The sequence below is a fragment of the Elaeis guineensis genome, chromosome 1, assembly GCF_000442705.2.
Source record: "Elaeis guineensis isolate ETL-2024a chromosome 1, EG11, whole genome shotgun sequence".
Taxonomy (NCBI): domain Eukaryota; kingdom Viridiplantae; phylum Streptophyta; class Magnoliopsida; order Arecales; family Arecaceae; genus Elaeis; species Elaeis guineensis.
Window position 1 is genome coordinate 158,761,317 of NC_025993.2, and position 15,488 is coordinate 158,776,804.

The 15,488-nt window shown below is 37.2% G+C and overlaps 1 protein-coding gene across 1 annotated transcript; it reads right to left on the reverse strand.

Annotated features, from left to right (window-relative positions):
* Positions 1 to 991: 991 nt before the first annotated feature.
* Positions 992 to 4,625, reverse strand: LOC105039307 (plant intracellular Ras-group-related LRR protein 1). The gene is made up of 4 exons (XM_010915416.4): positions 4,480 to 4,625; positions 4,115 to 4,277; positions 3,258 to 3,427; positions 992 to 2,042 (listed from the first exon to the last, which is right to left on the reverse strand). The coding sequence occupies exons 2-4, from the start codon at positions 4,262 to 4,264 to the stop codon at positions 1,361 to 1,363; spliced, it is 1,002 nt and encodes a 333-aa protein (XP_010913718.1). The 5' UTR covers positions 4,265 to 4,277; positions 4,480 to 4,625; the 3' UTR covers positions 992 to 1,360.
* Between the last annotated feature and the right edge of the window lie 10,863 nt (positions 4,626 to 15,488).

A 15,488-nucleotide genomic window follows, 5' to 3' on the forward strand; every position in this document is an offset into this window, starting at 1 on the left:
AGCGTGCACATCGGCACGGGAAGGAAGGGGGAGGAGAGAGGAAGGGGAGGAAGCTTACCTCCGACGCCGGCGAGGCTTTTCCGGCGAGAAATTGGATGGCACAAGGACGGGTCTCCGTGAAGAAATTTCCGGCGATTGTCGCCGTTTTGCCCCGGGATTCTTTGGTAGGAAGAAGGGAGAAGGGTCTCCCCTTTAAATAGAACCAAAGGAGAGGAGTTTGACTCCTCTCCGGTGAGGTTTCCGACTCCGATTAGGAGCCGGTCGGGAGAAGAAGACTCCCTGTGGGAGTCTTCATCATTTTTTTTTTTTTTTTTTTGGTTTTGTTTGGGCTGGCGGGCTATCACATCATATCTGTCGTTTACCCATAATCTAATAAGTATTAACCTTTCATTGCTCGATCAGTGTCGAAGATGTGACAGCCGAGATTGAGGTATAGATTCACAACAATTACAATCAGCGATGATGCAATGTGCCGGTCAACTTCAACTCTACGCTGCAACGATGAATGATTTTCAAACCACCATTGTGAAAATCGGATCTTTGTTCTTGCTCTTTCAAGAGCTCCACATGCTTGAACTATGGGGTGTTTCTGGAAGAGAGAATCATAAATGAAGATCTGAAACTAGCTGTTCTCCTCTCATCAATGCTACCGGTTCTTTTCTGTCTCTTGAGCTCCTATACAAATCATTGTTTTTCTCATAGTAAGCCGTTTTTTTCGGTAAGATAATAGTAAGCCGTCCTGGAGCCGCCTCAGTTCTGCAGCTCACCCCTTTCAAATTTATCAAGAGGCTCCCATCATTGAGAGGCCTGGGGAGGGTTATAGAGGTACATACTTTTATCCTTGTATACAGAGATGCTGTTTCCACGTTTCAAATCCATAATCTCCAAGTTAGGATGGAACAGTTGCACCAACTCTCCCATGTGCACCCAGTAGATGTTAGTAAAATTTTTACTTGGAGCTTCCGATCATCTTAACATGAAGGCCATTCAATAAAGACGACAACATATATAGATCTTTTCTGAGGTTAAACATCATATATGGATCTGAACAAATTTACACACTTTCTGTTGTTCATGCTTTTGTTTACATAATAATGCCCTAGTTTTCAGTTCTATGTCAAAGTTGTCCAACGACAGACCAGGGTGTCCATGTAACAGTTATCTTACAGTCTCTGGTATAAAAAATTCTACGGACTAACATGCTTACCGCAGGAGCAGTCCTATCAGCAGCCCCTTTCGCTACAATTCCAGTATAATAACACCCTTAATCGAATTCTTTCACTATAGACCTCAGATTTCGATTCCCACAACCAGAAAGTCGAAGCTACTCAACTTTATGCAGGCTGGATGCAAAGTGCTTCTACCTTCGTGGAGAGAAGAGTCGGCGAGGAGAGAACCTTCCCATGTATCTTGGGGTTGCAAGGCCATCAATTGAACGGTAATCTGACTGCAAGAGCCCATCATTCTCACATCTCATCCTCACATTGCTCGGTGTCATCGCACCACTGAACGTCCCCCATTTCACCAGCTTCCCTATCCATGACTTCTTCCTCATTGAATTGGGGCTTATTGCACTTCCATTCATCCTTGCACTAAGGTATTCTCGTACAGCCTCCACGCTCTGCTCCACAACATCCATGGGGGGGCACACGAGAGGGTTGCCTTCGGCATGGAGTTTACGAAGCTTGGTGAGGCATCCCACGGAGTCAGGCAGAATGGCGATCTTGTTGTAGCTGATGTCGAGCTCAACTAGGGAGACGAGGAGGCCAATGGAGTAAGGTAGGGACTCGAGGTAGTGGAAGTTCTGACTCACGTTTAGGACCTCCAGGCGGATGAGGTTCTCAAGGCCATCGGGAAGGGAGCGAAGGCAATTAAGGCGTGCATCAAGGACTCGGAGGGAGGTCATGTGGGACGTCGAGTAGGGAAGGAAGGCAAGCTTGTTGGAGTTGACGGCAAGCTTCTTGAGGTTGGTCAGCTCGAAGCCGATGGTGTCTGGGAGTTTGGTCAGCTTGTTGAAGTTGGCTATCAGCTCCTCTAGAGCCCTGTTCATATTGGGGGGAGATTAATAAGAAACGTTACCAAAAAATGCTTCTGAATGATACCATTGCATTATTTTCTAATCACTAAAACTAATATCCATTAATTGTTCTCATAACCGTATAACCAAATTGACTGATATGAAGAATAAAAGGGAGCAGTAGTAATATATGGGGTTTTCTTTCATTTGAGGTTGAAGTGATCATTGGTTAGCATTTTTTTTATGCCTATTTTCTACAGTCGTTCAGGGGTGGATTCACTAGTTACAAAAGAGTTGCCAACTATAAGATAGAAACTAGTTCTAAAGTGCCTGGAGTTGCAAAACAAATTAAAAATCAAATGAGTCCTAGCTCAAAGAGAGTGGTAGAAAATAGAGGAGGGAACCCAAAAGAAAGAGGGGGGAAAAACCCATTGAATTGGTAGCCTTTCGTTTAGTATGATAGGTAGAAAAAACATGCCCATAAATAATGTTGACTCTCCTGTTTGCCTCTATAAACCTCATTTTCAAAATGTACTTCCCCTAATACCAATAGGAAGTGTATGAACAACTTCAGCAGCCTTCAACAACGCAATAGTTGAACATATTCATCCACAAGCTTGAGTTAATAATTTATATTCCATAGCTTGGTTCTGCACCCCCAGCAATAGCTAGATTTGGAAAGCATACTTTGTACTCTAATTTTTCTCTTAACTAATTTAGACCTAATATGAAATTCACATGGACCATTTGTACCTGTCATTTTCCTGTTTCTAGTTTCAGAGACTTTAAATTATTGTTGATGGATCATATCTAATGGAGTCTTAAGAGATTGAAGTAGCTGTATTGCCTTCTTAATGTTATTTCTTTCTGCTACTAAGCAAAAATAATGTTATTGCTTTCAGACAATTATCTTCCAATCACCCAAAAAGTCAAAAAAAAAAAAAAAAAAAGACTACGTCCTTGCTTATAACTTCACACTCTCGTTCCCTTCTCTCTTCATCTTGTAAAACAAACCAAAAGATTTTCGGAAAGCAGGTCATTATTTTCTATTGGAACCACACTTCTTTATTTGCACCTTATCTTGCTTTGTCTCTGGTTCTCATAAAACAGTAAAAATTCTCTGAAAATTGATGATGCTCATCCATTTGGATCACTTGTCTCTCATGATTCTCAATATATTTTAAGACATGACACAAAACATAGAACTTGTGATACATACAGGGAGGTGGAATATGATTACCGGCAGTCCTCGATGGTCTTGGGGAGCGACTCGATAAGGTTGCCAGAGATATTGAGGACCTGAAGCTTGGAGAGACACCCGATGGAGTTCGGTAGGACCTTCAGCTGGTTGGAGTGCACATCAAGCACCACCAAATTCAGTAGCCTTGCCGTCAGCGACTCAGGGATACTCTGTTCTCCCATCAATCAACAAGAACCGAAAAACAGGGAAGAAAGAAAAATGCAACAAAATGAGAATATATCTACCACAACTAGAATCCAGATAAAAAATTAAAATGTAGACGATTTTATACATCTTAGACAATCCATAGTTTTGGGAAGAAGCCCAAGAAACCCAAAAAAAAAATGGCTATGTTTCTTCTTTATTGAACACAGGAAGCAATTACTAATAAACAAGATAATTTCCAATGAAAAAAAATAATCTGTCATTTTATCATATGACTCAAGATCCATGACCTGTACAAGAAGGGAAACTGAAAAAGATGGCCTTTTTCCAAAATATTAACAAGAAGTCCCACTTTTAACAAATTTGGCTTCTGTTGGTGGTTGCTAATGCAACTCTTGTCACTCTGTGATGAAGCAGGGTCCCTGTTTCAAACCCACATGCCTATCTTCATTTCTGAAGACAAACCAAAAAAAACGTTCATCCATCCATAGTAAAAATGGTCAAAGAAGCATATGAACAGAAAATAAATTAAAGGATTCTCGTTTTTGGCTCATCAGATGCCTGTATTTCCCCGAAATAACCCAAAATCCTTCCAAGACCAACATGACCTTCGTTTTCTTTTCTGAGAAACCGGATAAACAATAATGCTATCTGCACCAAAATTGATAGATTTATGGTGCTGGGAAAGTAACCTCGAGATTGTTGTTGGAGAGGTCAAGCTTGGTGATGGAAGCCAGGTTGACACGAGGGTTGGGGAGGGTGTCCAAGGACAGCCCACTGAAGTCCAGCTTCTGGGTCTTCTCCAATTCCTCTCCTGCTGCCACCATCTTCTTCCCCTCCATCCTCGTCTCTTCTCTTAATCACACGTACCAAAAAGCCATGACAAGACAACAAGTCAGAAAACAAACAGAACAAAATTGATTGTGTACGCAGCACACCCAAACCAATACAAATAAACATAAGCAAAACCAAAGACAAATGAAAAATTTATTAGAAGAAAAGAAAATGATCAAAACAGGCAAAAAAGGGAAAAAAAAAAAATTATCCCAAGCCTCACCTTTTTCAGGTGAGGAAGTTTTGGGACGCGAAAACAAAGAAACAATGGGAGAAGGATATGAGGAGGGGCTTAAATGAGGAACGAATGGATGCAGGTGTTGTGAGGCGTTAAATGGCGGAAGGCAGAAGGGGACTTCCAAGTACGTACGGATGTACCGTGACGGTAGACACGTAGGGTGCCGCGAGACTGTCGAGCGGCACATTTTGCCGGAAAAAAAAAGTCAACCCTCTCTCTCTTGTTTAATATTCGTTTGCCTCATTTTCACCTGAGAGGCTGGTCTGAACGGTCGTCCAGTGATAACGGAATCTGTCGTAAATAAACTGCACGGATGGCGCTCCCGTGCGTGCCCCTTGGCGTACCTCGATCAGGTTTTTTGCGAGCCGTCAAGGATAAAACGAGCAGTACAACTCTCCATGAACGGACAAATCATAAGCCACGTTGGTGCATAAAAGGCTTGTTTGGTCCTGCCGAGCGGTGTTTTCTTCCCGTTATTGGTTTTCCAGGTTTACCATATTACCCTCGAACATCTGCTCAAACCAGGGCAAGCGCTTGCTAGGGTGCCACGAAGCGTTTAGATATCATCTAATGAAGAAAAAAAAGGCTAGCCGTCTCATTCATATGGCCAGAATCTATCCACCACTTATAGCCAGTCACGTGCATGACTGATGCGAGTAATTTTGTAGAACTTCAAAGATATTTCATATTGACATTAATAGCTAATGCGGCAATTTTTTTGAAAGCTGTGGAGTTTTCTTGAAAGCCTGTTCTTATCCATCATTTTTTCTCCTTATTCTTTCCTCTCTTTTTTTTCTATCGATGTAGGATAATCTAATATACGAAAATGAATCAGATGATCATATTTGATATGAAAAATAAAAAAATTGATAAAAAAAATTGATGTCTTTCCAAATTCATTCAATAAAAAATTTTTACAAAAAAATTAAGATGGAGATGGCATTATATAAGGAACTATATGATTATAATCATTATATAAAAACTAATTAGAGATAATAATACTATTTTAGTATTAAAAAAATATTTTATGTTGAAGAGTATTTTGTAAATTTGATCATATTCTTATATAAATTTACCTCCAACCAAACGTAGTAATCTTTTTCCAGTGTTATTTTTCAAAATAATTTTTCTACCAACCTAATATAATAAAAATTATTTTCCTTCACAATCATTTTTCTAGATAATTTTCAAAAATTATTAAATTATCCCGTAATCTAATATATCCCAATCAAACGGACCCTTTATAATCTCTCCATATCACCTCCAACTTTTGCCTTCTACCTTCCTCCCCATCATCTTAGCCCTTGGCCTCAATGTCCTTATCATCACAAACAACGATCTTGAGAATACTCGCAGACTCCAAATCTTACAACTTCGGCAATACCGACCCTACCTCCATCTTTGATGAAGTTGCCATCTTTGGCTCTTAGCGCCCCATCCTCGAGCCTTTTTCTCCATCCAACGCCTCCTCCTATGACCCCCATAAGGCTCTCTACCTCTTCAATGTCCATGCCATGATCTCCATTGTCTTTTTCTATGATTTCGCTGCTATGTACTTCGCCATCTTCAGCAGCAAGGTTGCCAACTCCATTGGTCACCTCCAACACCTGGTCCGCTCTTCTTTGCTCAACCCTCTTCTTCATTTTCGGCATTGAATTTTTCATTAATGATGCTGCCCCAAGTTTATAGAGCTATCCTTGCCTTCCTCTTCCTTTACCACCACTTCACCGCTGAGGCCAACAATATGCAATGAGAATAAACCCAAAAATCTCCGATATATGTATATATATATATATAGAGAGAGAGAGAGAGAGCGAGCGAGCTGGTCGAAGGAGCTTTTGGAGATGATTTGAGAAAAAATATACGAAGATGGAGAAAAATAAAATATAATATTTTTTAAAAAATATTAAAAATAGAGATTGATAAATAATAAAATATTTTTTATTTCTAAGAAAAAAATAAAAAGATGAAGGGATTAGTAACCTGTTAATGATAGAATATCTTAGGTAATTCTGGACAGTGAGGGTGACTCCTAACTTTTTAGAAAATAATATAAATGAGCACCGTAGCTAAACCTATTACGGTATGAGAGCATCTTGATCGTGGTCGTCCAATTGGTGGACTCCAGGTTTTGGACGGAGGGATCGGCCTTAAAGTGTGGGAGCCGCGAGAGACCGCGTGCTTCTCTCTTTGGTTTCGAACAGCAAAATGCCGTTCAGCTCGGTTCTTTAACAGCTGTACGTACAGATTGCTGGTGGATGGCCAGCTGGCTCCATTAATTACCAGCTACTGGCGAGGACGTTATCTACGGAAGTGTGTTTGCTGTTGGGACAGAATTGAGGATCCTCGTCCCATATTGGCGATGGTCGCATATTCCATGACCGTTATATGTTTCTATTAAAACGTGGGTTCGTCAGCCGTCCCTTTCATCATCCTCTAGCAATTTGCGATGTCCATGTCGCCTCCTGAGACTTTTTCAAGGTTAAAGGCCGCAATTGAATGCCATCACCCATGGTGAGCTGCAAATGAATTGGAACAGATTTCTTAGATCATTCCAAATCCAAATCCATTATTAAAACTCTCAGGTTAAGAAAATGTTAAAGGTCACTCATCATAACACAACTCAATTCATCCATCAAATATGTAAATTGTTAATTGGCTGTGAGATAGGCAGTTCCAGATTCATGCAACCGATCTCCAATTATTAGCCCGGTGAATCAAATGGTGATCTTTTGGACGATTGGTAGAAGTAGTCTTCTATGTCATAGATGGTTTTAAATATAGACCACTTGCAACGCATATCACATGGCGTGTGAATTGGTAACAAAGGGTTCCTTTAGGTTGCAATGGCCAAGGATATGTAATATAAGATATAAACTCATCTAATTACTAGCATACATCACATACTGCCATTTGGAGTTTTTTGCAGGCAACCACCTAAGATCTGAGCCTTGTTCATAAGGAGATAAGCCTCATCTTTAGATTTGCAGGATAGGATGAAAACCAGTGTGAAGCACTTGAACTCAATTTGATTCATGGCTCATATCCAAATTTGTGAAGCATAGTTTGGGTGTATGTCCTGAAATGAGATTAGAACACAGATCTAGTAAGATGTCAGCCATCTGCATTAGAGCTAGAGAATATGAGTTCAAAAATATGGCCCTATATCGATTCAGAACGAGCCATAACCTGACTCTCTCAGAGTGTAAGATTTGATTGTAGCATCAAGTGTAGATGCAAAATAAAATCAAGTTGACTATTTAATGAAATTACCCTCATAACCAATCAGCATAACCTGCATCTTTGTCTATGAACATAATAACTCATGCAGGGATAAGATTAAGAGCATTTTTTCCGCTAGGGCACAAAGCATGGCAAAGTCATTGCAAACTCTTTTGCATCATTAGTCTTTGCAAACTCTAACATCATTAGCCTTTCAAGTACAGTGTATCTATAAAATTTTTTGAAAAAAAATCAAAGAGTTTAGTTTTGCATCGATTGAGCCACCAAATAATGGCTGCCTTATTACATAGATGACAATGACTTAAAACTTAGAACTCTCCGGGTCAACACCAAAGACTTAGATATATTCCTGCAAGTAATCATAGCCACCTTGTTTGAATTTATTCTAATGAAATTAAATACAAGCATCCTAAGATGCCTTCACATCTTCATCGTACGGAGTTTAATATTCCTCGTATGCATAAAAAAAGGAGAAAAAATTGGTTCAACTATTTTTTATAAAGTATGGAGTGTTGAAGTGTAGTATTGTTTCTAGTGTTCTCAAGCACATGGGTTGGAACACACAGATGGTGGACCATCGCCTTCTCATCAATAAAGTGGACCAGTTAATAGGAGTCCACTTATGCTTAGATAACCGTATTAGGTTTATAAACACAAGGATGGTTGACCTCTAGGTACATGTGCATCAAGTCATCACGACGTAGAAATATCCTGCCAAAAAAAAAAAATGAAGATATAGGATTATTAAATATATCATCTTGTATTTTTTTATTTTTTTTGATGAATATTACAATATTTTAGTATGAGGAATAATATCAAATGTCCCTATGTTTACCATTCTATTCTCTCCAAAGTAATTGTTGCAAATAGAGAGTTTATTTGAAATGCTTCCTTCCCTTTTTTTCTTTCTTTCGTTCTTTCTTTTTTTTTTTCTTTTTTTAAGGATTGTCAGGCCTTTTTTTTTTTTTTTTTTTGAGGAATCGAAATAGTTTTTAATATTTTACCTAGTCTCGAAACATGTTTAAAATGAAGAGGAAACTCAAGAGGTTTTGGTGCCTTGGTGATTTTGAAATCTTGTCTTATGATCATCAATTATGCTCCACCAAGAAAAGGAAGAATTATCTTTACTTGACTTAAAAGCCATGTACAGAATTTTCTAATGGAAAAAGTATAACCAAGTTATTAGCTGCCAATGGCATCTCAAAGTCGCGAGCTCTTTTCTATTACGTGAACGAACCTCAAGATGCAATTTGTGTATTCCTTCAAGGCAGTGATAGATTTTCTTTTGTCATAGTGGTATCAAAAAAAAAACAATGCTTAACAAGCCTCGTTGTTTCATTAGCTTATTAATTCAACAAACTCCTAAACCATGACAAAATGTACCTCTCTCGGTGGGTGCTTGGATGCTCCAATTTTCCACGAAGAAATAGCAAACTGCAACACCTAACATTACTTAAATATGGGTCATGCAACATGTGATATTATTTAGTACTAAGTTCCATTGGAAAGGTGGCTAATCGTAAGATTTTGTGATTTCAGCTTACATCCTCCTCAAGTAAGGTAGTTGTCATTGTCTTTGCTTGAAGTGGACGTGCTATTAAGATAACAAAGTACTAATATAACTAAAATTTGGAGTCCAAACCATATGGTTGAAAAAAAAAAAATAGTAACTTAAGCAGCCACATATGCCGTACATGCCCTGTACATGTGCAATTCACGAACGAAGTACAAGGTCATTGCATTTAAGTAGTTGATATTCTCTTTGGATTAAGACAATGCATTCACGAACTTTATACGAGAATGCTATCTTATTAAATGAAAAAATTTCTTGGTCCAAAGTTATGAAAATAACATCATGAAGGGCATCGACTTGTTCATAAATTAACTGTTGACTAGGAGTTATTATTGATGGTGATTCAATGCAGATGCCGGAATTGAGGCCAAGTAATTTTTAATGGCCTACTCACACTTGCACACGTACACATAATAACCCTTTACGGTTTCATGTCATCTTATTGTTTTGGAGTTTTGAGGGGTACTACTTTGGTTTCTTTTTTATCTTGTATTGGATTTTCCTACCACCTTTATAATCTCTAACATATAGTGAAGTTTTTTGCCTTATCTATGCAACTTTATATGGATATACCGTAACCATAGAAACTAATATGTTCCTATTTGTTTCTTTTCGAAATTCTAGATCTAATGATTTGCCATGGTACAAAATTAAAAGTAAATGAAAAATGGAGGGTCTAGAGTTCAAACCTCAGTGAGAGATTGATCATTGCATTGCTCAGGCAAAAAAAAGAAAGAGGAAATAATTAGAAGAACAGAAACACTCTTCTTTCAAACATCACATCTTGGCAAGAGGAAGATCAAATATTTCACACGCTTTGGCTTCTCCTCTCTTCTGCTTTCCAAACTATCATGTCTTCTTTTTTTTTTTTTCATTTTCTTGTTATATTCTTTTGGACTATTGCTATTAAGCAATATTGAGCAAATTAAAAGAGATTAAATTCTTAGGTTCGATAATTAAAGGAGCCTAGCCTCAATTATTCTATGAAGTGGGAAGAAGCCATATTTGAAGGACCATACAATCAAGACATGAGTAGAAGAATGGGACATCAACAATTTTATGCTTTTGAGAAAAAGGAAAGAAGATTCATTTGCACAGTAATTATTTAAGTCCGAATTTTTTTTTTGAATGCGCCATCGTCTCAATCAAATTCAGAATCTCTAACTGCTAAGCAAAGAGAAGTAAATGTTATCTGTTAGTAAGCTCTGGTTCACATTTTATTCCTCGACTAATGTTATCTGTTAATAAAAAGAGATGATAAAGCAATTGATGGGTTAACATGTCATATTAACCACGCTATAGAGTTACAACTCAAAATTAGCTATACATGGTAAGGTCTAAAGTAATTTGATATGCCCAACATTGCCAATTCATCCACTATTTTTTTTTTTCCTGATAGAAAATTAATCTACTAGTTATGGTGTGAATCATTATAACACTAATTAGACTCGCACGTCATTGACAACTAAAATAGAAAACCAATTTATTTGTTTTTTATTTGTTTTTATTAGCCTTGCTGTCAAGTTAAAATCCAGCTATAAAATTATCAGTGAGTCTCATATTCAAAATTTTCAGTCTAATGGATATCACACAACCATCCCAACTAATTTCATTATCCAAAAAATAATGTCTAGCAGCAATCAAGGCTCCTCTAGCTGTCTTTTTACAATCTTACTCGCTTTGGTCATCAACATGCATCCCAAAAATTCAACAAGCCAATTGCTTATCTTTCTTGCAATTACAAGAAAGCAACGTTGGCAATTGAGTCTAATATTTGTTAAAAGGTTGAGATTAATAAAAAAATATCTTCCCTCATGTTAGGCATGATTTGAAAAGAGTTCGGTTGTTAAAAATATTGTGAATCTAAATAGTAGGCCGCTCTTTTTTGAAGATTGGAAGCAAGCACCTTTCAATCGTGACATAAGTGGCCTATACTATTTAGATTCGATCTTCCATTAGCCTCAAAGTTTATTTGGATACAAGTTATAAGCTTATAGCTATCAACATCTTGGCCGCTATTAAAGTTTAATAATGCCGACTAAATTCTGCAATATATTTTGAAGATAGGGATTCCTCAATTGATATCATCATCCTAACGCAACGGTTTTGACAAATGCTTGCACATTGGTGTGGTGTTGTCATAGCTAGAACCATACGTAAAAGTTGTTTGGAGGGGTTCACAGAAAGAAAGTCATAGCCATAACTACGTCCAAAGAATCAATGCTCACGGGATAAGTATAAAGAAAAACCAAATCCAACTCCCAACCATGTGTCCATGTTAGACCCTGAGAGGAAAAGTATCCAAGTCAAATAGACAAAGCAGAGGATAAGGAGCTTGCTTATTCCTGCCTATGGATACAAGTTGACTTAAAGATTTTTTTTTTTTTTTTGGGTACATGACATAAAAATTAGATTTTAAATGTATGCCGATACGATAGTATGTTAGCTATTATGACGATTCCATAGGGATTGATAATGTTATGGACGATAAAAATATAGATCCTGACTATGATCTAACTATTATTTTATGACAACAACTATTACATGACAAAAGTAACAGTTACTTTTTTAACATTTTCATTATTCATCTTAAATATATATTGTTTAAACTAGATCCTTGAACCGGCTAAATAATAACTGATCGAACAGTGACTTGGGCAAATAACTTTGTTGCTTTTATAATGACATGCACCGATCATTGTAATAGTCACTGTATTTTAGTCTTCAATAATCAACGTTTCTCATGAGCAATATGATGGCCAATTTAAGATTTTGGAGTGGAGCTAGCTATCATAATGGAATCATGTTGTTATTGGAACTTTGATCAGCATATTTTTAGATTTCCACAATATTCTTTGATAATTTTATATATGCAATATTTTTTTTTTGGGTAGAATATGCAATAATTTACTTAGGAGTAGTTGCTATCAGTTACACACTTATGCAACCCCAGATCTATGAACTGGTTGAGAATTGGTGCGATTTATGAGCGTTATGCAGGGTCTGGAAGTGGTTCAATCATTCCAAAGTACCGTCTCAAGGAAGTGATGAATAGATGAGCAATGACTTCAGCAATTTTGTAATTGTAGCATGTGAAACTTTGTCAATTTGACATCTTCAGGAAAGAAATAGAGGTGCGAGTTCAAAGGCGGCATGGATTGGAATGGAGCAGGGAAAAATCCTCATGTCAAGATGGTTTAAAAGGAAACTACAAAGACCTAAGATCCTAGAGTTCTGTACTCTCATAGATAGCTCCCCCATCTTCCTTCTTAGAGAGCGGCTTTCCTTCGTCACCATGACATATTCTGCATTGTACTAATGTTACCTCGTTAATTCCATGAATGAATAAGAGTTATCTGCCTTCGAAATGATGTGGCGACTATCCATAATGGTACCGAATTCTACGATACCAAAGTCGTACCAAATGAGATCACTACAAGATCTGAGATGTTTGCCTGGGTCCAGGTTCTGTCATAATGTCAACAATAGGGAGCTGAGGTTGAGTGCCCCTGGGGTAACTCCTTGCCCTTTTCCTGACCCAAAATTCAGCCAGCCCAAGAATACAGACAACGTCCTGCCCAATGACAAATGTTTAAAATCTGGAATGCATTTGGAACTTTTATTCAACGTTATTTATGCCAGAGTTGAAAATTATGGAGCGGTACATGAAAATTTCTTTTCAGGCGTTTAAAAGAAGGATGAACCAAATGAATCCATGATAGAACTTTTCCATCAAAAATAAAAAAGAGGAAAAAAAATATATCAAGCGATAAGCCTTGGGGCAAGATTTCGTGTCACCTCCACCGTGCCCTGGAAATATTTGCTATTTTATAATGTTTTATAATGAGTAGTAGATGTTACCCATTAATTTATATGTTGGACAATCCATCGCGGGAAGACGGTTCGCTCGTATATTGAAAATTGACCGTATTGCTAAGAAATGATTCAAAAGTGTTTTTTTTTCTTTTAAATATTTCTTGAACAATTGCTTCTATATATGGAATATTAAGAGAATAGTTAATGTTTTGGAAGCCAAAATGTGTACCAATTAGAAATGCTGTTTAGGTTTGAAACATCAATATACAATAATATGTAAGGTTATAAATAGTTTGAGAGTCAAGTTTCGTGCATTAAAAGTTGTACGTCCTTGTGCAAGTCTTTTGAAAAAATGAGCAGCATGGTCCCAAAAATGCAAGGTCACTCCGTCCTCCCTTGCCGCAAAAGAGAAGGGTTTATTATTATTATTATTATTTTAAAATTTAATTATAAATATACCTCAAAACCCAAGTTATTTTTAAAAGTACGATAGTTCGGCTGATTGAATGGCCACGTGGTTTCTCGTTGAAATCGTATCCTGAACATGTGGTTTTAAAAATTAACATAACCTGTTTTAAAAAAAATTAAATTTTAAAAATAAAACTGCATCTTGAACATACAGTTTCATTTTTGAACCCGTATATCCTATATGCGGTTTTAGATTGAATCTCATCCAGCCCGTTAAATTTCAAATTGAAATCACGTATGGAACATGCAGTTTCAATTTCGTACCCACAACTTGTAAAAAAAAATATCAAATTGAAATCACGCCTTGAACATACGATTTCAGTGTTTAAAAAAAAATTCAAATGAAATCGTATCTTGAACATGCGGTTTCAATCCTTTTTTATCCCCCACTTCTTCCTTCACTCGTCTCCTCCATGATCAGCCTCCTCCCCATCCGACAGGCTCGTTTGGTCTCCTTCTCCTCATCCTATGACAAGTCTCCTCTCCGATTGGCTTCCACATCTTGTGACCGATCTCTTTCCCCTTTCTTCCATCTTGTTGTTGTCCATTCTCACTCTAAGCAACCTCTATTCTCTTCTTACCGATCCTCACGAACAAATCGACCCAATGGCTTCAAAAAGAGGTGATACATCGAAAGCCAAAAAAGCTCATATAAAAAAAAAATAACCGACGCATAGGTACAAAGAAGATTTATTTTTGAATAATGAATGTAGAAAAAAATTTAGATCTAATTATTCTTGTAGAAAAGTTATAGGAGGGAGGATAGTGGATCTAGATCAATTTGCTGATTTTCAAGAATGAATTGGTTATCAATGATTATTCTTAACAAGCCAACCTATCCTATTCTAATGATATATTTTTATAGTAATTTTAGTTTTGAAAGATCAAGTTGTCCTATTTCATCTTATGTCAAAGGCAAGATTATTGAGTTTGACTGTACTATGCTTGGTCAAATATTGGACATTCCATCAGATGATGAGTATTTTAGTATCACTTGTTGGAGTCATCGAGTTTTAAAATATCTTCCCCCTACCAGAAATATTTATGTAGATAATGATTTAGTTAGTACCGCTAAACCTAGTACCCATGCATTGCTTTTGTTGAATCGTCTCATTCATCATATTTTTACATTTAATTTCCTACCTAGAGGGGGTCATAGAGATAGGGTATCATTCCTATATATTTATCTCCTACAAATGAAACTTTCGGATGTTAGGGTTAATTTGCCATATATGATAATGCATTATATGAATGAGTGCTTTCAAAGTGTAAAATCTTGTTTACCCTATGTAGCTGTTATAATTGCTATCTTCGAGGTATTTGATGTCCCTATTAATGATGATAATAAAATTATGAAGCTTAAACCCACTGATATCTACAACCACTCATCTTTGGAACGAATGGGAAATTTTTTTTTCTGACAGGGTATGGAGGAGTATAAGTGCTATGGATGAAGAAGAAAGTTCAAAAGAAGGTGAGACTACCGACAGAGACTAGCCTACGCATCTTACTCACTACACAGCCTATCATTGCTGCTCAGCCTGGCCAGTCTACACAATTTAATCAGCAATCATCCGATCTACGAGCATTGTTTGCTCGAATAGATGCACTCGAGATATCTCTAACGAGATGTATGGATGAGGGATTTGCACAGTTTCAGCAGTTTGTAGAGTACTTCTATCATCGATTCCCTCCGCCACCACAGAACCCTCAAATAGATGCTTAGGCCCTAGCTTCTTATTGTAGTACTTGATGCTTCGATTGATGATGTCTGGTCTATTTTTTTGTTTGTATTTAAAAATATGACTTATGTATTATTTGTTATGAGTGATGACTTAGGTATCCATAGTACTTGGAATCATGACTTATGTATTATTTGGAATTATCACTTATA

Bases quoted from the DNA above. Each gene is read 5' to 3' on its own strand.
- LOC105039307 (XM_010915416.4), bottom strand. From the start codon at position 4,264: ATGGAGGGGAAGAAGATGGTGGCAGCAGGAGAGGAATTGGAGAAGACC. The intron at 3,428-4,114 runs GTTACTTTCCCA...ATGGGAGAACAG, and splicing joins TCTCCAACAACAATCTCGAG to AGTATCCCTGAGTCGCTGAC. The intron at 2,043-3,257 runs GTAATCATATTC...CAATATGAACAG, and splicing joins AAGACCATCGAGGACTGCCG to GGCTCTAGAGGAGCTGATAG.